This window comes from Bos indicus x Bos taurus, chromosome 23, assembly GCF_003369695.1.
Source record: "Bos indicus x Bos taurus breed Angus x Brahman F1 hybrid chromosome 23, Bos_hybrid_MaternalHap_v2.0, whole genome shotgun sequence".
NCBI lineage: Eukaryota > Metazoa > Chordata > Mammalia > Artiodactyla > Bovidae > Bos > Bos indicus x Bos taurus.
In genome coordinates this window covers 11,487,788-11,509,805 of record NC_040098.1, presented here as the reverse complement: position 1 = coordinate 11,509,805, position 22,018 = coordinate 11,487,788, and the positions used below count along the sequence as shown (strand labels likewise).

Sequence of the window (22,018 nt, the reverse complement as noted above, 5' to 3'; positions counted from 1 at the left end):
CACACGCAAAAATGAGTGCAAGCCTGAGTGGTTAAATCTGAGGTTTGTCATCTAGTTAATTGCTTCGGTCTAGTCCATTGGACAGGACAGGACAGGGAGGCCTGGCGTGCTGCGATTCATGGGGTCGCAAAGAGTCGGACACGACTGAGCGACTGATCTGATCTGAGTCCACTGTACTCCGCCGATATTAATTTCCTGGTTTTGATAACGCAGTGTAGTTATGTAAGGTGTTGAGAGAAGCTGGATGGGTGATGGGTAAGAGGGACCTTTTTGTACTAATTCTGTCACTTTGGGGGAGAGTTTATAATTATTTCAAAATGAAAAACAAAAAAAACAAAAGGACTCTCACGGCAAGCCTAGCCCGGTCCCGCCCACCCCGAAAAGGACCCACCCCTCAGGCTTCTTCGCTCAACTCGGCCTCTCCTGCCCGAAGGAGGCGAGGAGGGGCGGGGCGGGGAGGGGGGCGCATGCGCAGACCCGGAACTCGCGCCGCGGCTCCGGGAAGTCACGCTTGCGCAGTCTGTCACCCTGGTAGGCGCGCCAGCCTGTCTCCGCGGTGGGAGCCTGGGCAGCCTCGGCCCCTGCGCTTGCCGTCTTTTCCGGCAGTTGGGGCTCTTCCTGTCGTCTTCACACCCGCAACCGCCCCGCGGCCCCCTACTTCAGAGTCCCTAACGCGTCCCCACCCCTCCTCCGGTCGGCTGGCAGCTGCTGCGGGGGTTTCGCCTTGCCTCACTTCGAGACCGCTGGCCCGGCTGGCGTCTGCGGCTGTTCGCCGCCCCCAGCCCTGCCTCTCCCCTCAGCCCGGGGCTCCGGTGAGTGTCTTGCTGCCGTTGTCTTCCGTCCATCCCGGCCTTTTCCTTTCTCTCCTCTTTCCCTGACTCTTTTTTGGGGTTTTCCCTTTCCCGCCGGCGTCTTCTTTCCAGCCCTGCCCTTTCGGCCCCTGCTGTCAGTGCTTTTCCTCCCGGCTTCCAGAGGCTCCTGGCCGGTCCTCCACATGGTTTCCCAGGCTCCGCACCCCGTCCTTTCTGTCTTCGAGTGCTGTTGGGGCGGGGTGCCAGGCTCTCTTCTTTCCATGTCGCTTGCTTTGTCTCCTCGCTGCCACCGCTCAGTCCCCTCCAGGATGTCTGTCGGTCGTTACCAATTTTCACGTCCTTTTCTTTTTTTCTGGAGTCTTAAGAATCTGAGGGGTGTTGTCTGAGGCGGTTGTCGAAAACCACCCCCCTCCCCCACCTTGGGGGGCGGCGGTTACCTTTGCGTCTGCCCCCTTCCCTATGGTTAATCTTAGGGTACCGGGCTTCAGATAATCCAACTGAAAACCACAGGAAAATGTAGTGAAGCCGTCTTTAAAGAAGAGAGTGGAGAAGGAAAGTAAGGACTTGGGGCAGAGTCTGTGCAAAAAGACTTCAAGTGTGCAGAATGGCAGGTAGAGTGACCCAGAGCTCCCACTAGACGAACAGACCCAAAGATAATCTTGTTCTTTTTGAAGTGTACAGGGGAAGACTGGAGTGGAGACCACTGCCTTTCTTCTCCCTTTCAGCGCACTTTGGCTCCGAGTTGGAATTAGCCAGGCAGTGGATGTGGTTTCCCTAAGCGTAAAACAACCGCCACCACAATAACAGGCTCCAGTCTCCCCCAGGCAAGAGATGGCAGCTTCCTCTTAAGGGGATGAGGTCAACTCTATTCCGCTTGGTATAGAAAACCATTCCATGTCCTAACCCCACCCCCGTCATACATACATATTTTCGGCTCCTAGTAATGGGCATAAGAAACCAATTTTTCCTAGCTAATCTTTTATAAGATACTCAACTAAGTGCATAGCATTGTACCCGATATGGGGAAAAATATTAAAAGCATTATAAGACAGGGTGCTTGCTTTCCAGTGAGTTAGAGTTCCAGGAGGAAAAATTAGATATGTGACTATTAAGGAATAGTCTCAGCTCCAGTGTTGAATTGTCCAAATGAAAGATACTAGGTTGTCAGTCACAAAGAAAGAAAGAATTGGTGAGGAAAGGGGATATTTATGGAGTTCACAGGGTACTTTTGTAAAGTCAGTCAGTTAACCATGCATAACTCTCTAGATACAATGATAGTTTTCATTTGATCTTCTTTTAATGTTTGCCCCGACTTGTGAAGATCACATTCTTCTGTTAGATTTCTTTTTTAACTTTTAAGAGTCCTTGCTTACCTATCATTTCTTAATTCTGAGCTGGAGAATGAAAGAAATAGGGCAAGGGCCTCCAGTGGCCTATAGGTCAGGACAAGAAGGCTTGAGTTGTCAAAGCTTGAGGGAGAGTCGTCTTATGGAAAGTACTTGATTGACCCAGAAAACCTATAAATTGCTATAGGGCAATAGTAACTTTTGATGAAAGGTTATTAGAATTATCAATTATGAATTTATGAGCAGAGGAAAAGGATGGGGGGGAGGGTTTGAAGAAAGGCCGAAGGGAAGGACAGTGTAACCTTAGCCATTGCATTAGAGACTGAATGAAGGTTGAAAACCATTCTGTTACAACATTATTGGCCTTTTATAGGAGTAACTTTGAGTGCACTTAATCTCCTGTTGATCTTCTACAAAGTTTAGGAAGACATGCTAGCAACTTAAATGGGTCAAAATTTTGTTCTCCAGTTTTTATATACCCATTAATATAAATGTAATTTTGTTCTTTTAACTTTGTTGACAACTGAAAATCATTAATTTGCTCAATTTATGTTTACTAACTGCCTGTTATATGGAAGGCATTGTTTTCTTAGCTTAAACACTCTTTAGTTGTGTTTTTATGTGGAAATAATTTCATTTGTTAAAATGTGTATGTATATGTATAGAGACAGACAAGAACATTCTCCGGAAATTTTCAGACAGGGGAGGAGTACTAAGCACTCTCTTGCTTCAGACTTGTTTTTAAATCTGGTTTTAAAATTTCCTCACCAAACTTAGAGAGCATGTGGTTTTCATTGTGGGTGGAGGGGGTACAGGCTGACAAATAAGGAACCACACCCAAGCTTCATAAACCAGACAGAGGTTTAAAAAGAATTCTGATATCCTAAAAACATTTGAGTTTGCTTTGATGTTAGCAGAAACTTCCCCATAAAAAATAACATTTTATAGTAAGATTGAGACGAGTTCAGTGTCTTGAATTTGTGATTACTGATCATTTTAGCACATCGTGAATGACTGAAGTAGAGCCTTGATTTTGAATCTCTTCTCTGAAAAAATTATTCTTTATGTGATTTCCCCCCCCAGTATCTTTTTGTAAAATTGCTTAATGTTAAGTCTTTTTTCTTAGTAATAATGTGTTTACACATTTCTTAAAAGGCTACATTTAATCTCTGAAACAATTTTAAAAGCTGCTAATTATCAAGAGGAGAACCTTAAGAAAACTTTTGTAATTAAAAGATGCTTGCTCCTTGGAAGGAAAGCTATGACAAACCTAGACAGTGTATTAAAAAGCAGAGATACCACTTTGCCAAACAAAGGCCTATATAGCAAAGCTAGGGTTTTTCTAGTAGTCATGTACTAATGTGAGAGTTGAACCATAAGGAAGGCTGAATGCCAAAGAATTGATGCTTTTGAATTGTGGTGCTGGATGGAGGAGACTCTTGAGAATCCCTTGGACTGCAAGGAGATCAAACCAGTCAATCCTAAAGGAAATCAACCCTGAATATTCATTGGAAGGACTGATGCTGAAGCTCCCATACTTTGGCTACCTGGTGTGAAGAGCTGAGTCATTGGAAAAGACCTTGATGCTGGGTAAGATTGAGGGCAGGCGGAGGAAGGGTCAACAGAAGATAAGATGGTTGGATGGCATCCTCGATTCAATGGACATGAGTTTGAGCAAACTCTGGGAGATGGTGAAGGCAGGGAAGCCTGGCATGCTGCAGTCCATGGGGGTCACAAAGAGGCGGACACAACTGAGTGACTAAGTAACAACAAAGCTATTTAAACCTCATTGGTATCAGTTTTCAAATATGTAAAACTAGGAAGTTCGGGCCTCTTGTTTTTAAGGTATCTTTCATCACTAAAGTTATGACTCAGGTTTTTTTCTTTTGTAGTATTGTTTCCATCATAGGTCTTTGTTTTAACTTGTCAACTCAAATAGATAGCAGACATCTGTCGAATACCATAAGCCATGTCACAGTACATTTATACCTATAGGTGAAGATTTTAGTCATAGATTTTTTTTTAAATTATAGAAATTTTAAATTTAAAAGTTCTTGGTAACTTAGTACACACTCATTGAAGAAAATGTGGAAAAACACAAACAAGAAGATGATCTGTTGTATTCTCACTGCCTAGAGTTAGACCACTAATAATATTTTTCCCCACTGGTAACATTTTTATATATGTTTCTAATAATTCTGTGCATATACAGTAAACACATAAAAGTGAAATGGTATATGTTCTGTTTTATAACATTATTTTCAATTAGATTGGAAATATTTTTCCTGAAAAATGTTTTTTGTCTTATTCTTTAAAGGCTTGCCTGACAAACATTTAAAGATATTTTAATTGTCTGCATGTTATTTCATTGTAGGACTTTCCCATGATTTAATCAGTTCTGTTCTTGGTTATTCAAGTTACTTGTAGTTTTTCTTTGTCATTACAATGTTGCATTGAATCCCCTTGTGTGTGAATCCTTGTGGGTCTTTGATTCCTTCGAGGTAGATTCCTAGATGGCAAAGAGTGGTACTGTCTGTGTTACATGTTCTTAATATATGTGTCTGGTATTGTGGTCTTGTTCCCTTCTTTCTGAAAAATGCAACGCTCTTCCTTAAGGATATATTCATGTCGCTTTTGCTATATGGTAATTTCTTTGTATGTTTCCACAGCATTTTACTTGTTGATTTGCTTACTGAATTGCTTCTAGTTTCTCCTAACACAGTTGATGGCATAAGGACCATCTTCTATAGTACACATCTTGTTCATGTTCCCTTAAGAGCCTGTGTGGAGTGGGGAAGTCCCTGGCAGTCTGGTGGTTTCGTCTCTGCGCTTCCACTGCAGGGAGCACGGGTTCCATTGGCACAAGAAAAATAAAAAAGGAACCTGTGTGATAGTTTCTCTAGGCCTTATACCTAGGCATGGTAGTTCTGTGTCAAAAAACTTTAATGTATACTTGTTTTCACCAAGTATTCTGTTTGTCTGGGTTTTGTTTTATACTGTTTGTATTCCAGAAAACTTAGGTCAATTTACATTCCTACTAGTAGGGTAGGAGAGTACAGAACTGGTGGATTCCATCTCCAAAACTAATACCTCTTTTTTTTCATTGTTTCTAGCAGCCATGGCAATGACAGGCTCAACACCTTGCTCGTCCATGAGTAGTCACACAAAGGAAAGGGTGACGATGACCAAAGTGACACTGGAGAATTTTTATAGCAACCTTATTGCTCAACATGAAGAACGAGAAATGAGGTAAAGAATTTTGAGAAAATCGAGTCATGGTTTTGGGATCCTTCTCTTGTATCATGAATCACATTTGTAATATGATTGAAAGAAGACAAGAGTAGCAGCAACCATGTTCTAACCAGTTCCATTACAGTGGAGTGACAGTGTCGTTGATTTCCAAGGTCCTTGCTAATAACCCACTTATTTCTATTTCTGTTTACTGGTCAAGAACGTAAAATTCCATGGTACTATAAGAAGTTAATTGGACCAAAACCTTGCAGTTCATCGTTAAGGCACTGTGATATAATGGAAAGAGCAGCATTATGGAGCCAGATCTGGGTTTAGAATCCTGCCTTTACCATCTGGTCGATGTATGAGGTTAGAACAGATTTTTAGTCTTTCTGCACATCAGTTCTCCTATCTGGAAAATGAGGAGAGTACTACTTGCCTTTCAGCATTGCTGTAGGTATTGAATGTAACACATATGAGTACCCACCAAAGTGCGTCACACCTAGTAATCACGTGAGTGGTGGTAGTAGTAGCGTTACTGAGTCGAAGCTCATGCTGCTCGCTGCACTGACAGACCAGTAAATTGAGAGATGAGTTGTTGGGGCAAGGAATAGTGACTTTATTCTGAAAGTGAGAAAACTGAGAAGATGGTGGACTCATAGCTCTAAAGAACCACCTTGCCTAAGGCTTTTCTTCCACTAACTGGAGAGGGAGTAAAGTCAGACATTTCCTGGTTCTAGTCAGCCTCCAGAGGAGTTGTTTTAATTTCTTCCTCCCTGCAATCATTCACAGGTAGGCCTGGTCATGATTGTTCTGTGAGTTAAACAAAGGCCTTTTAGCTTAATGCTCATTACTTGAGAGGCAGGGTTACCAGAGATGGGTCATTACATATAATTTAAGCTTATAAGGCGAAATGGCAACCCACTCCAGTGTTCTTGCCTGGAGAATCCGAGGGACAGGGGAGCCTGGTGGGCTGCCGTCTATGGGGTCGCACAGAGTCGGACACGACTGCCTCGACTTAGCAGCAGCAGCAGCAAAGGGTCTTCCCTATTAGAGTGGCAGGTATTGTTACTGATCTAGTGTGTACTATCCATGAAGTAACTCATTTAAAATTTTTTTCCATTATTTTATTAAGAAAATATTCAGAAGCACAGAAAAGTTGAAAGAATTGTTTTCAATAAATACCCATACAGACATCATATAGATTCTACATTTATCATTTATCACATATTGATCTGTCTATCCCTTAATACATTCATTAATTCATCTTAATCTTTTTGCTTGTACTTCAAAGTATGTTGCGGATGTCTGTATGTTTTATCTCTGAATATTTCTGCTTGTATAATGAGTTTGATATATATATTTCTTAAGGGAGTTTAAAGTTTGCATACAATGAAATGTACCACCTTAAGGGTACATTTTGATGAATTTTGACAAAAATATATACCTGTGTAACTTAAATCTTCGGAGAAGGCAATGGCACCCCCCACTCAGTACTCTTGCCTGGAAAATCCCATGGACGGAGGAGCCTGGTGGGCTGCAGTCCATGGGGTCTCGGAGAGTCAGACACGACTGAGCGACTTCACTTTCACTTTCATGAATTGGAGAAGGAAATGGCAACCTACTCCAGTGTTCTTGCCTGGAGAATCCCAGGGACGGGGGAGCCTGGTGGGCTGCTGTCTATGGGGTCACACAGAGTTGGACACGACTAAAGCGACTTAGCAGCAACTTAAACCTTTCTCAAGACAGACTGTTACCATTACCCCCGAAGGGTCTTTCCTGGAGATTCTTCTTCAACCCCTGGCCACTGCTGTTGTGGTTTTGTTTCTACCATAGATTAATATTGTCTGTTCCATACAAATGGAACATGTAAATGGATTCATTTGAATAAAGCATCTTGCACTCAGCCTAATGTTTTAAAAGTTCATCCATTTTGCTATTGTGTCCATAGTTTGTTCCTTTATATTCCTGAATACCATTCTGTTTTCTGATTATACCATAGTTTGTATGTTCTTTTATTGATAAAAAATTAGGCTTTTTAAAGTTTTTGGCTGTTCTGAGTAAGTTGCTCTGAACATTTATGTATAGATCTTTTTGTGAACATTTGTTTTCAGTTCTTAGGTAAATATTTAGAAATGAAATAGCTGGCTCTTGGCTCATAAATATACATAAATATGTGTTTAGTTTTATGAGAAGTTGCTAGACATTTTTCTAAAATATTTCCAATGATGTATGAGAGTTGTAGTTGCTTTATATATATATTTTTTAAACATTGGTATTGTCAGTCTTTTAACTAGCTGCTTTTGTGGATGCTCAGTGTTATTTGATTGTTTTTTTAATTTGCATTTCCCTAATGATTAAATGATGTTCAACATTTTTATTTATATGCCTTTTGGCCATATTTTCCTTTGTGAAGTGTTTGTTCAATTTTTTTTTTTGTTCAAATTTTTTAACTATTGAGTTTTAGAATTTCTTTATACATCTTAGATAGTGATCCTTTGCTGTAGATGTGTTTTGCAAAGTTTCTACCAGTCCGTGGCTTTCCTGTTCATCTAATTTGGCTTTTTTTTTTTTCTTTTGTGGTTATTGCATCCTGTGACCTGTAAGAAACCTTTGCCTACTCCTCAGTCATGAAGATAATTCTATTATGTTTTCTTCTGGAAGTTTTATAGGCTTAGTTTTTATATTTATGTGATCAATCTTGAATTGATAAGTGTGTGGGGTATGAGATGGGGTTTGAAATTTATTTTCCATATGGATATCCAGTTATTTTAGTACTCTTTATTGCAAACTTTCTTTTCCCCATTAAATTGCTTTGGCACTTTTGAAAATCAAATGCCATATAATTGTGAATCTGTCTGGGCTCTTTGTTCTATTTCATTTATCTATCTGTCTGTATGCCAGTATCAGATTGTCTTGATTATCAGAGCTTTGTAGTAAGTTTTGAAGTCAGTATAAGCCTTCAACTTGGTGGTGGTTCTTGTCTTTTTCAAGGTTACTTTGGATATTCTTGGTTTTTTGAATTTACATATACATTTTAAAATCAGCTTATCAGTTTCTGCAGAAAAGCCTGGTGGAATTATGGTTGTAGTTGTATTGAGTCTGTGGATCAGTTTGAGGGAGGGTTGACATCTTTACAATATTGACTTTTTGATGCGTATCAATCTATTTTTGTTCGGTTTTTAATATTTCTTAGCAATAGTTTGTAGTTTTAGGGTGGAGGCATTTCATGTCTTTTGTTTGTCTATTAGTAATATTTTTGGATTTTTTTTATGCTATTGTAAGTGGGTATTTGAAAGTTCATTTTCCACTTTTTTGTTGCTAGCATATAGAACTATAACTGAATTTTGCATATTGACCTTAAACCTTACAACTTGCTAATTTACTTTCATAGTAGCCTTTTTGTAGATTCCTTAGAATTTTCTTTGTAAAGAATCATACCCAGATAGAGTTCTACATCTTCCTTTCCAGTCTGTACACATTTTCTTTCTTTTTACCTTTTCACATTGACTAGGATTTCGGGTGCAGTGTGGAATGTAAGTGATGGGAGTAGACACCTTTTGTTCCCGTTTACAGGGGAAAGCACTGTTTCTCTGTTAGTTATGATGTTAAGGTAGGTTTTTCAAAGATGCTCTTCATTGATTGGGAAAGTTTCCTTATGTTCCTGTTTGAGAATTTTTATCATGAGTGGGTGTTGAATTTTGTCAAATGCTTTTTCTGCATCTTTGAGATGATCGCCTTGTGTTTTCTTTATTCTTCCACTATAGTGAATTACATGGACTGGGTTTTGAATGTTAGACTCACCTTCCATTCTTAGGGTAAAACCCTCTTAGTCAAAATGCATTATTCTCTTTATATATTGCTGGATTCGGTGTGCTAAGGTATGGATAAGGATTTTTGCAATCATTTTCTTCAGGAGGGTAGAAATCATAATTTACATGGGATATATGATTTGATTTTAAATATGCAGCTCTGTATGCAGAATAGCAAGATACTTTATACGGGTGGTGGCTAGCTTTGTTCACTGGGACAAATAAGAGCCTGTACAGTGCTCTTTGTTAGGATCATGGGGCATTCAAAAATAAATTTGTATGCTCTAGGCATGTAAAACCTGTTGGGGATGGTTATTTTCAAATACAACTGCTCTGTTGAAATCAGAGCTTCTGGTGTTACAGTTACAAAGAAATGTTTATGAGTTCTGATTAAGTTACTTATTTTATTTGATAATAGTCAGTTGGTACTTGTTACCTGTTTTATTTACAGTAGTGTGTATATGTTAATCCCAGTCTCCTAATTTATCACTTCTTTCCATGTTTCCCCTTTGGTAACTGTAAGTTTGATTTCAAGATCTGTGAGTCTATTTCTGTTTTTGTAAATAAGTTCATTTGTATCATTTTTTAATTAGATTCCACATGTGAAAGTCAGTCAGTTGTGTCTGACTCTTTGTGACCCCATGGACTATATACAGTCCATGGAATTCTCCAGGCTAGAATACTGGAGCGGGTAGCCTTTCCCTTCTCCGAGGGATCTTCCCAACCCAGGGATCGAACCCAGGTCTCCCACATTGCCCACAGATTCTTTACCAGCTGAGCCACAAGGGAAACAGATTCCACATATAAGTGATACCATATGATTTGCCTTTCTCTAACTGATTTACATCACTTAGAATGATAATCTCCAGGTCCATCCATGTTGCTACAAATGGCATTGTTTTCAGCTTTTTTATGTCTGAGTCATATTCCATTGCATGTATGTATCACATCTTTTTTATTTGTTTCTCTGTTGATGGAGATTTAGGTTGCTTCCATGTCTTGGCTATTGTAAATACCGCTTCAGTGAACATTGGGGTGCATGGATCTTTTTGAATTACGATTTTCTCCAGGTACAAGCCCAGGAGTGAGATTGCTGGGTAATATGGTAGTTCTGTGTTTAGTTTTTTAAGGAAGCTCCATACTTTTCTCCATAATGGTTGTACCAGTTTACATTCCTACCAACAGTGTAGGAGGGTTCCCTTTTCTCCGTAGCCTCTCCAGCATTTATTGTTTGTAGACTTTTTGATGAGGGCCATTTTGAACAGTGTGAGGTGATACCTTATTCTGGTTTTTACATTTCCTTAGTGTCCTCGTTTTTGGACATGAGTTGATATTTGGTCTTAAGTTTGTTGATACAGTTTGGTAGGACTGTTTTATTTTGGGTTTTATCACTCCAAGAAAATTTTAAAAAAAGCAGTATATAAATAGCTCATATAACTCAACATCGGAAAATCAAACAATGCGATTGAAAACTGGGCAGAAGAGCTGAATAGACATTTTCCCATAGAGGAAACACAGATGGCCAGCAGCCACATGAAAAGACGCTCAGCCTCACTAATCATCAGGGGAATGCAATTCAAAGCCACAATATCACCTCACACCTATCAGAGTGGCTGTCACCAAAAAGAACATAACAATTGTTGGCAAGGATGTAGAGAAAAGAGAACCCTCCTGCATGGTCAGTGTGAATGTAAATTGATGCAGCTACTGAGGAAAACAGTATGGAGGTTTCTCAAGAAACTAAAAATAGAGTTACCATATGATCCAGCAATTCTATTCCTGGGTATATATTAGAAAAAACCAGAATCACTAGTTCAGGAAGCTGTGTACCCCAGTGTTCATAGTAGCATTATTTACAGTTGACAAGATATGGAAGCAGCCTAAATGTCCATCAATAGAGGATTGCGTAAAGAAGATTTGTAATGTGTGTGCACACACACACACAAAATGGAATATCACTAAGCCATAAAAAAGAATGAAATTTTTACCATTTCAGCAACGTGAATGGACATCCAGGGCATTATCGCTAAATGAAGTAAGTCAGACAGAGAAAGACAAATACTGTGTGATATCATTTGTGTGTAGAATTTAAAACATACCACAAACCAGTAAATATAACAAAGAAAGAAGCAGAGTCACAGATATAGAGAACAAACTAGTGGTTACCAGTAAAGGGGAGGGGTCATAAAGGGGTAGTGGAGTGGGAGGTACAAACTATTGGATGTAAGAAAGGCTACAAGGATGGATTGTACAACATAGGAAATATAGCCAGTATTTTGTGATATTTGTAAATGGATTGTAACCTTTAAAAACTATGAAAATTTGAAAAATTAAATACAGTGATTGGCAGGAGCTACTACAATAGTAAGTAAACTCAAATTGGAACTGTCAGAGATTTTCAAGAGTTTTGATGTTATGGGGGCAACATCACAGAACCTTGACAAATAAGCAGAGTTTTAATGATATGAGACAAATGATGGTTAAGAAACATTTAATTATGAATATGTGGCTAACGTGATGCTGCTACTGCTGCTGCTAAGTCGCTTCAGTCGTGTCCGACTCTGTGCGACCCCATAGATAGCCTCCCACCAGGCTCTGCCATCCTTGGGATTCTCCAGGCAAGAACACTGGAGTGGGTTGCCATTTCCTTCTCCAGTGCATGAAAGTGAAAAGTGAAATTGAAGTCACTCAGTCGTGCCCAACTCTTAGTGACCCCATGGACTGCAGCCCACCAGGCTCCTCCGTCCATGGGATTTTCCAGGCAACAGTACTGGAGTAGGTTGCCATTGCCTTCTCCAACATATGATGAGCAGTTTGAAATAATAAGTATTGGGCTGGTAAATTTGGGGGCTAATAAAAGAGATCAGGTTGTAATACAAATATTTGTTTGTATATGTCTTGTTGTCTTTAAAATCTCTAGTTTTTCCTCCCATTTATATGCAACTTCTGTGCCATTCTGTAGTAGAGCACTGGGTTATATTTGCAACTTTTTATTTATTTATGGCTGCGCTGGGTCTCCAGTGCTGCATATGGGCTTTCTCTAGTTGCGGCAAGTGTGGGGCTTCTCATTGTGGTGGCTTCTCTTGCAGAGCTAGGCATGTGGCCTCAGTAGTTGTGGTGCATGGGCTTAGTTGCTCCTCCGCATGTGGGATCTTCCCAGACCAGGGATGGAACCTATGTCCCCTGCATTGGCAGGTGGATTCTTAACCACTGGACCACCAGGGAAGTCCAACATTGGTTATATTTGAACAAAGGGTTTACTGCAGAAGATAAAAGCAGAAGGAAAAATGAAAATCATTTGGAAATTGTCTCCTGTGTAAAAGTAGAATATGAGAACATTGGGTTATTTCATAGAAACACTACAGTAATCCTACATATTGGTTTAAACAATTAAATTCCCTAAGTCTAGTGTGGCAGAATGCTTATTGAAGCTCCTTATAGGTGGCAAACTGAATACATCCAATAATGCAAATTTCATATTTTTTTAATCTGTCTTTTGCCTTTCCTGGCCTCTGTGTTAAGCTTCTCTAGCAATAGCAGTTCTCCTATTCTCTCATGTGATCCTAGGTGTCCATAAAGAGAGATAGGTATTAATAATCGCCTAGTTGTTCATAGAAAATTAGAAATTTGTAGATTATCCATAGAAAATGGATAATTTGTAGCAGTTTGAAATGAAAACTGAGGCAACTGGCATTTCTTTTTACAAAATGATCTGTGTTGTTTCTGTTCTTTATAAATATTATTTTGGAGGATTAATTAAAGCCACAAAAGCCTAATTTAATAGGCAATAATTTTGTGCTTTCCCCTTTCTTCCCCCTAAATCATTTAAGAATTCTTGTACATTTTACCCTCTGAGAACCAGCATCTGCTGCTACTTCTCTTCCATATTCTTACTCAGGTTTTTCTGTTTGCTTTTAGTCTGATCTGATAATGAGTTTTGCAATGTGTGGTTATTACAGTGAGCAAGTGCAATGTTTGATTATTACTAGTGAGCAAGTGTCAGTTTTATTTGGGCCCCAGGAATGGGTGAGTCTAGACTTATATATTAAGAAGAGGTGGCAAGAATACACAGAAGAACTGTACAAAAAAGATCTTCATGACTCAGATAACCACAATGGTGTGATCACTCACCTAGAGCCAGGCATCTTGGAGTGCCAAGTCAAGTGGACCTTACAAAGCATCACTACAAAGTTAGTGGAGGTGATGGAATTCCAGTTGAGCTATTTCAAGTCCTAAAAGATGATGTTGTGAAAGTGCTGCACACAATATGCCAGCAAATCTGGAAAACTCAGCAGTGGCCACAGGACTGGAAAAGGTCAGTTTTCATCCCAATCCCAAAGAAGGGCAATGCCAAAGAATGTTCAGACTACCTCACAATTGCACTCATCTCACACGCTAGCAAAGTAATACTCAAAATTCTCCAAGCCAGGCTTCAACAGTACATGAACCATGAACTTCGAGATGTTCAAGCTGGATTTAGAAAAGGTAGAAGAGCCAGAGATCAACTTGCCAACATCCGTTGGATCATAGAAAAAGCAAGAGAATTTCAGAAAAACATCTACTTCTGCCTTATTGACTACGCCAGAGCTTTTGACTGTGTAGATCACAACAAACTGTGGAAAATTCTTCAAGAGATGGGAATACTAGACCACCTTACCTGCTTCCTGAGAAATCTGTATGCAGGTCAAGAAGCAACAGTTAGAACCAGACATGGAACAACAGACTGGTTCCAAATTGGGAAAGGAGTACGTCAAGGCTGTGTATTGTCACCCTGCTTATTTAACTTATATGCAGAGTACATCATGTGAAATGCCAGGCTAGATGAAGCACAAGCTGAAATCAAGATTGCTGGGAGAAATATCAACAACCTCAGATATGCAGATGACACCACCCTTATGGCAGAAAGTGAAGAACTAAATAGCATCTTGATGAAAGTGAAAGAGGAGAGTGAAAAAGCTGACTTAAAACCCAGCATTCAGAAAACTAAGATCATGGCATCCAGTCCCATCAATCCATGGCAAATAGATGGAGAAACAATAGAAACAGTGACAGACTTTATTTTCTTGGGCTCCAAAATCACTGCAGATGGTGACTGCAGCCATGAAATTAAAAGACACTCACTCCTTGGAAGAAAAGCTGTGACCAACCTAGGCAGCATATTAAAAAGCAGAGACATTACTTTGCCAACAAAGGTCCGTCTAGTTAAAGCTATGGTTTTTCCAGTAATCATGTATGGGTGTGAGAGTTGGACTGTAAAGAAAGCTGAGCATTGAAGAATTGATGCTTTTGAACTCTGGTGTTGGAGAAGACTCTTAAGAGTCCCTTGGACTGCAAGGAGATCCAACCAGTCCATCCTAAAGGAAATCAGTCCTGAATATTCATTGGAAGGAGTGATGCTGAAGCTGAAACTCCAATACTTTGGCCACTTGATGCGAAGAACTGACTCATTGAAAAGACCCTGATGCTGGGAAAGATTGAAGGTGGGAGGAGAAGGGGATGACAGAGGATGAGATGGTTGGATGGCATCACGGACTGGATGGACATGAGTTTGAGCAAGCTCCAGGAGTTGATGATGGACAGGGAAGCCTGGCATGCAGCACTGCCTGGGGTCGCAAAGAGTTGGACACGACTGAGTGACTGAACTGAACTGACTAGATAAGTCAAACTAATTTGTTGAGATTTTTAAAGATTTGTGTAATATTCATTTTTAGGGTAATTCTGGAGAATTCTCAGTTTTGATCATGGAGATACCCACTGTTTATTTCTATACCATTTTCCCTGGTTTTAAGTGACTCATCTGCAGAAATTAGCAATATTGTCCACTCAACTCGCTTGTAGAGTAGACTAGCCTTTCCTCCCATCCCTGTTGCCTCTGAATCGAGCTGTGTTGGAGGCGAGTCTAAATTAGGTGTAGTAAAGGGGGCTGATTACAAGTAATCATGAATGTGTGCGTACATTGTGACACTTTTTTTTTTTTTTTTAAATTTAGTAAATACATCTTAGGCTTTCCTGGTGGCTCAGAGTGTAGAATCTGCCTGCAATGCAGGAGACCTGAGTTTAATTCCTGGGTTGGGAAGATCCCCTGGAGAAGGAAATGGCAACCCACTCCTATATTCTTTGCTGGAAAAGTTCATGGGCTGGTGGACTACAGTCCATGGGGTCGCAAAGAGTTGGACACGACTAAGCGATTAACAACAGACATCTTAAAAAAATTGCTGTGTACAAAGCACTATTCTTAGTGGAAAAGGAGGATTCAGATGTGGTCCTTGTCTTCAAAAGAACTTACTGTCTCATGTGGGAAATGGGTCTCACACCCTAATAAAGGGAGCTCATGGAAGCCTTGCTGGGTGGGGTTGGGTGTGGCCTCTATGTGTGGAAGTGCCTGTCCCCCTCAGGGTCCTGGTTTGGAACATTGGAGCTGAGCTGGAGTGACCTCATCAGAAGCTGGGGTGTTAAGCTACCTGGCCCTGCAGTCAGAGACGTGTAGTGGAGGAGCCTGCCTTTGTTCATACAGTCAGCCCCTATTCCATTTTATGTTTTCTTGCTATTGTGTTTTAAAGCAAATTTGAAACATCTGTCTTTTTAGTCCTGTCTGCTTCAATATGCATCTCCAAAAGCATGGGCATTTTCTTGTCATCACAATGCCAACATGAGTCTAACAAGTTAGTAACTCTGTGGTATTGTCTCACAGAGGATGTGATTCATAAGCCTTTTGTAAGATGTCACTGTGTTATGCCATTTTTGGTGTCTTCAAGATCTTTGACTTGGTCCCAGTGAATCATTACCATGGATCATTTTGGATGGTAGGTTTTTTCTGGATATTTTCTCTAATAAAAAAATCTGAGGGAAATTCCTTGGCCATCCAGTTTTAGGACTCCGAGCTCTCACTGCCTGAGGGCCCAAAAGTTTGATCCCTGGTTGGGGAACTAAGATTTCATATTTCACAAATTGAACGCAGTGGCCAGAAAAGAAAAGAAGCTGGTTGTGTTCAAGATGTTGATGCTGCTGAATACTTTACTCTCAGGCAGATTATCTACTGAGACCAGTTTAATTACACTTGCAGCGGCAGTGTAGAATACTTTACAGTTTGAATTTAGATTTAAAATTCAGAAGGTGCAGTCTCTGTAACACACATTGTGTGATAGCATGTTAAGACTGCTGTCACCGTCTGGTGTGATCATTCAGAGAACATGTAGTCAGAAAGTATGATGGTGTTTGATATTCAGGGCCCAGAAGTAGCTGACCAGGGTTGAGTTCTTATAGTTCTTACCATGAGTTTACTCTTTTTGTGTGTGTGTTTACTCTTACTCTTCCCAACTTCAACTGTTTAACCACAAAAATGGAATTAATTTTCACTCTGGAAGTTACCAGTGGTGCAGCCTTCTCTCTCTGATGTGTATGCACACATAGATGCATATCCCCAGACATTCTGGGAACTAGGAGAAGAGGAGTGGGCAGACTGGGAGTCATGCAAATGCTTTCTTCTTCCTTCAGAGTTGCAGTAGATCTTTTCACTTCCTGGGAGTTTGGACGCAAATTCTTATTTATCATCTGAGCCTGTGGATTTGTACTGTAATATGATTTCTAATAGTAAATAAATATAATTAAATAAAAATATTCATTTTCACTAAATACTGGTATTGCAGTAAATATTCATTGACTAAAACTCATTATCGTCCCATGTTCCTCTCTGTGTGTTCCCTGTCGTAGTTAGTGGCATCATTATCCTCTCACTCAAGAAATTCTAAGACTGTTCGCTTGACTCTTCCTGTCAACTGGTCATATTTGCAGTGACTCTGTTCACATCATTTTGAGTTTCCAGCCCTAGCTCCAGGTCTTTATTGTCCATCTGACTCATGATAGCTTTTTTTGTTCCAGAGTCCCTTCCCACTTCTGTCTCCTGTCTCCTTTCTCCTCTGCCTGTTGCTTTTCCTGATAGTCCATCAGCTCACTACGGGCTGCCATTCTCAAAGAGAAACACCATTCCGTTGTGTACAAGCCTCTAGTAGCTCCTAGTTGTGTACAGACTGAGAGTCAACCATCCTTGTGTGACGTCGAAGTACAGGGTGCCTCAGCTGGCCTAAACCACATGATGGTGCTTCGTGTAGCCTATATGTCTGTTCTTCCCTGCCCTGCTCAGCTGGTCTGTTATCTGGGATCCTGACAGGGACAGAGGAGATTCCAGCCCCTGTGCTTTCATTTATTATGCAGAATAAATAACAGGAAATTTTACTTGTTTCTCTTAGTTTTATCAAATCAGTATGAGAGTATAGGTCAAAAATATTCTTGGATGCAGTTTCTAAGGTATCCTACTCCAAGGATTTAAAATGTCAAGGTTTTTTTTTTTTTTTTGGTGCTTTTTTGGTATTGTTTTGTAATTGTTTGTTTTGGCTGTTCCATGTGGCTTTGTGTCTTTTATTAGTGCCGCTCATCACCTTTTGTGAACATCACCCCCCTTAAATCTCCAAATTCTGTGTTTACCTTGGTTACTTCTGTGCTTGTGGCAGGGGGGAGGAGGAAGATGTGAAAACAAAAGAAGTAGATTTCAGTCTGGGGCAGGGAGAGAAACACCCTGATAGAAGAGGTTATCAGACACCAGCTGTTGGTTTGTTAAGGAAGAACTACCACACCCAAAGAGAGAGAACTTTACATTTTGAAATTAGATTCTTTGTTGCATTAACATCTTAAACAATTTTTGTCAAAATGTAGAGCTAACAAAGGATGAGAATCTTTTCACTTGCCTTAGTAACTGTAATTTGTTGATTTAATGAAGCATTTTGAGTTTGACCTGTTTCTATCAGTAAAAAAAAAATTGTACATAGATTAACAGAAAGTTATCATTCAAATGTTAATTTCATATGTCTTTATTTTTAGACAAAAGAAGTTAGAAAAAGTGATGGAAGAAGAAGGCCTCAAAGATGAAGAGGTAATTAATATTGGAAAATTTCCTTGAAACCAAGCCTGGCAGATCATGTCTTGTGTAGCAGGTTGTTAGCATTGGCGCATGGAGGAAGGGTTTTGACTTGTAACAGGAAATTATGAGGGCTGGTGTGCTTCTGGATTTAGGTACTTATGCAGAGGGAGAAGTTAATTATTAAATACCAAGAAGGATGACTTCTAGGCTCTGTAGTAGTAAATTAATTAGTTTTAGAATTCCAAGGAAAGGAAGACATGAAATAAAATGAAAATTTTAAAAAGCAAATTAGCATTTTTTTTAAATTAGCATTTTTAATTCACTGAAAATGCTCCATAGAAGTGGAGCAAATTTCTGAAATTTTTGTCGAGGTGAAATACCTCTCGAATCAGCCTTTCCCCCCAATGCCCACAGATGTGGCAGAAAATATAATAAATAAGAAACTGTGAAAAGAACTGAAATGGCTGTGGAAGTGTTCTCAAAAGGAGAAATGAATCATAGAACCCAGGAAAATGGTGAAAAATACCCAAGACTTGTAGGAACAATAGAAAGTTAATGCATAAAATGAACCATAATGTGTAAAAATTCCAGAGAGAAATTTAAAAACCATACTTGTATATAAGAAAAGTTAAAGAAAAATGTTGAAAGTTTATCCTTCCAGTTTAGGAACATTAGAGTAACAGGCTGTGAAGCAGGTTCATCCACGTCCACAGAGGAGGCGTCCTCTGTTCAGTGTGGTTATGGTGTCTGAGGGCTGGGAGGCAGGGCTGACCTCCTAAGGGTCCTTCTGTGGTGCTTTCCTGTGTGAACAGATGGTGCTTAGTCTGGCGGGGCCCTGCTTTCAGGGTGGGCTAAACCACAAATAAGACTTGTTGCAGAGTCCCTTCCCACCTCTCTCCCTCTGTTTAAACATTAGAAACGACTCCGGAGATCAGCGCATGCTCGGAAGGAAACAGAGTTTCTTCGTTTGAAGAGAACAAGACTTGGACTGGAAGATTTTGAGTCCTTAAAAGTAATAGGCAGAGGAGCCTTTGGTGAGGTAAAAACACCACAGATACTTATCAAATACAGGAATCCCACAGCACATCGAAGCTTCTAACGTAACGTGAGCTTGTGATGGCTGTTAGAACTGCAGCATGGAGTGGGTGGGCCCGGCTTTGAGCCGCGCGTCTTACCTGCTCTCTGTCCTCTTTTTCTTGCCCTCTCACTGTCCCAGGGATCTGCTTGTTCTTCTCTGTTTTGCTAGAGATGATGTTGATGCTTTAAGTATTCATCTAGAGGGAGAGTTGATAGGTAGAAAGAAATCAATATTGATTGCTTAGTGAGTGCTTCTTTCCGAGAATCATGACTAATATGTTATACATGATGTGGTTAAGCCTGAGGGGATATATAATGTTCCAGTGTCACACATCCATTGGGCAGTGGTACCAAAGCTGGGCCAAGGTCTTCCTGATCTCAAAGCTGTTGCTTTTCCCATTACACTGCCTTTCCAAGAGCAAACTTGCAGCATATTTCCACCCTTTATTTCTTCCTGCCAGATTGGTACAGCTCTGAAAAGATAGCCCTGGGAAACAATTTATAGAAATAAGTTAATGTGGGTGGTGGTAGAGAATGAAAGCATTTGCAGCTTTGTCCCAGCTGGTTGTCCAAGTGCATCCTGCTTGGTCACAAGGGCAGTCTGCTGGGGAGGGTTTGAATGAGCCTGTGCAAGATCCTTCCCATTTGTGGAAAGCACCCGAAGTGAACAACCTACTGATGCAATAGTTTCACTATCGTTGTGAATACAAAAGGAGCAGCACATTATTAAAAACCAGCACCTAGGGGAAATGTGAGTACATATTCAAAGGCACAGGTGAGAGATTAAATTGATCCCTCAGTGTTCAGAATCCCTGTTGGCCTCTTGAGAGAGGAAAAGGTACAGGACCACATCTAAAAGAGCTTTATGTTCAACGAGGAGGGGACCTGGGACTCAAGGAAAATAATGTTTCAGGGAGAAGAAAACATACTTGTCTTGGGGGAGGAGGAGGGAATGTGCAGGGACTTGCCGAGGAGTTGTATTTGGGTTTGCAGACCATTTCTTTTCATCATAAATTATCTGTTCTCTCTCTCTAAAAAAAAAAAAAAAGGAAAATAAAAAAGAGAAAGGAGAGCTGCAGAAAACTCTATTTCCCTAATTATACATTTTAGTTCCTCCCCCATTGCCAGGCGTTTTTTTTCCTGTGCCTTAGCTTTTGCTGTTGTTTTAGACATTGTTGTAAACATTTCCTTAGGTTTTTTTGAGCTGACTGGATGACATGTGTCATGGGTTTAATGAGTCCAAAGTGAGGGTTTTGAATTAGCTTGATCTGTTCAGCTAGGGATCCAGAGCTATTCAGAGGTGGAGATAGATATCTGAGGGTGTTTCGGCACTGACCTCACTGTGTATAATATATCCATTTTGAAACATTGAAAAGCATTTTCTTCTGCTTTGTTATTGCTTATATAAAAATTGCAGTACTTTTTCAGTTTAAATATGATTTCTTGTTACACATGAAAGCGTTAGTTTGGCATCGTGAACTCTTGGCGTTTCTCTTATAATATTTAGGTGCGGCTTGTTCAGAAGAAAGATACGGGCCATGTGTATGCAATGAAAATACTTCGTAAAGCAGATATGCTTGAAAAAGAGCAGGTAAAGCACAATTGTAGCAGTGATTTTAGTTACCTGACGAATTTTTGTCTTCTAAAACTGTTTTTTGCTTAATTGAAGTGTATATTCCTCTCTTAGTTTTCTTTAGCCCTGTCATATAATATTGCTTTTCTTTCTCGCCTCCCCCCCAGTAGAAGCAGTTACATATATTTTAGGTACAAATAATGCCTAAGACATTATGTGCAGTCTTTTTAAAGTTGAAAGTCTACTAGAGAAACATCTGCTATTTGTGTTTCACAGTTGATCACAAGCTGTCCTTGTCATTAGGAGCAGTTTTCTGAGGTTGTACTTACTGTGGTAGCTTGTTCCTTACAGAATGTTGAGGAAAGTTGTGTATTGTACCTTGGAACTGAGACTTAGGAACTAGAATTTGGAGTTTGATCTAAAATAGGTCTTAACATGCTTCATTCTGTAAATTCACGCAAACCCAGTTTGGATCTTCTGAGTGGCTTATCACTACGTGAGAGAGGCCAGTCTTCTTTGGGAATGAATTTGAAAAAATATAATGAAGGTGGCACAGCAGTGCAGACTCATTTAATGATTAAGAATATTTTCTAAAACTTCAAATCTACTTTGCAAATAGATGTATAAGCTGCATCCAGTATTTTATGCAGAATAAGTATGATTTTAAGTATTAGACAGTATATATTAAAAGTGAGAAGGCAGATTTTCTATAAATCTGATTTAATTTAGCAGAACAGATTGTAGTGGGCGATGCCTGCAAATATTCTGTAAAATACCAGTTGCTACAGGAGGGCAGAGAGACCCCCCTGGAAAGGAGAGCTCCAGATACAGAACCACAGAGCCAGGATGGAGGTTGGCCCCACACCCAATCCTTCCAGCCGCTTGAGAGGAGCTATAATCACCAGGGCTTTTCTGCCCTTCATTTCAGTGCTAGCTCAAAATTTGGGATTTTAATTTTTTCTTTAATTTTCCTATGTTACCCAGAAGCTTTAGACTCCCAGGGATTTTGGTCAGAAGTAGCAAATACCCTGGCAGTAGATGTTCAGACATTATATGTTAACACCAACCTTATTCAAAATGCACACCAGCCCTCTTAATGTATCTAAAAATCAGTGCGATAAGGGTATTGACACTGTAGGAGCTTCAGTTAATCTTGAAAAGGAGAATGTGAAGCTGTATTGATTACTCCGTATAGTTTGTATGTCACAAGTAAATTTTATTTTTACAAGATATATTTCCTGTAGTTTTAATCA

The 22,018-nt window shown here is 40.0% G+C and overlaps 1 protein-coding gene across 4 annotated transcripts in view; it reads left to right on the top strand.

Annotated features, from left to right (window-relative positions):
* The first annotated feature begins 485 nt into the window (after positions 1–485).
* The window catches only part of STK38 (serine/threonine kinase 38), a 41,610-nt gene continuing 20,077 nt past the window's right edge, over positions 486–22,018 (top strand). The window contains exons 1-5 of one of the 4 annotated variants that reach the window (XM_027523954.1): positions 486–812; positions 5,275–5,407; positions 18,076–18,127; positions 19,032–19,154; positions 20,700–20,783. In XM_027523954.1, coding sequence (XP_027379755.1) covers positions 5,277–5,407; positions 18,076–18,127; positions 19,032–19,154; positions 20,700–20,783 — 390 coding nt within the window. In that variant the 5' untranslated portion in view covers positions 486–812; positions 5,275–5,276. Of the gene's footprint in view, positions 813–1,215; positions 3,749–5,271; positions 5,408–18,075; positions 18,128–19,031; positions 19,155–20,699; positions 20,784–22,018 lie in introns of those variants that run through there. The other 3 variants (XM_027523955.1, XM_027523956.1, XM_027523953.1) reach the window with 3 other exon arrangements.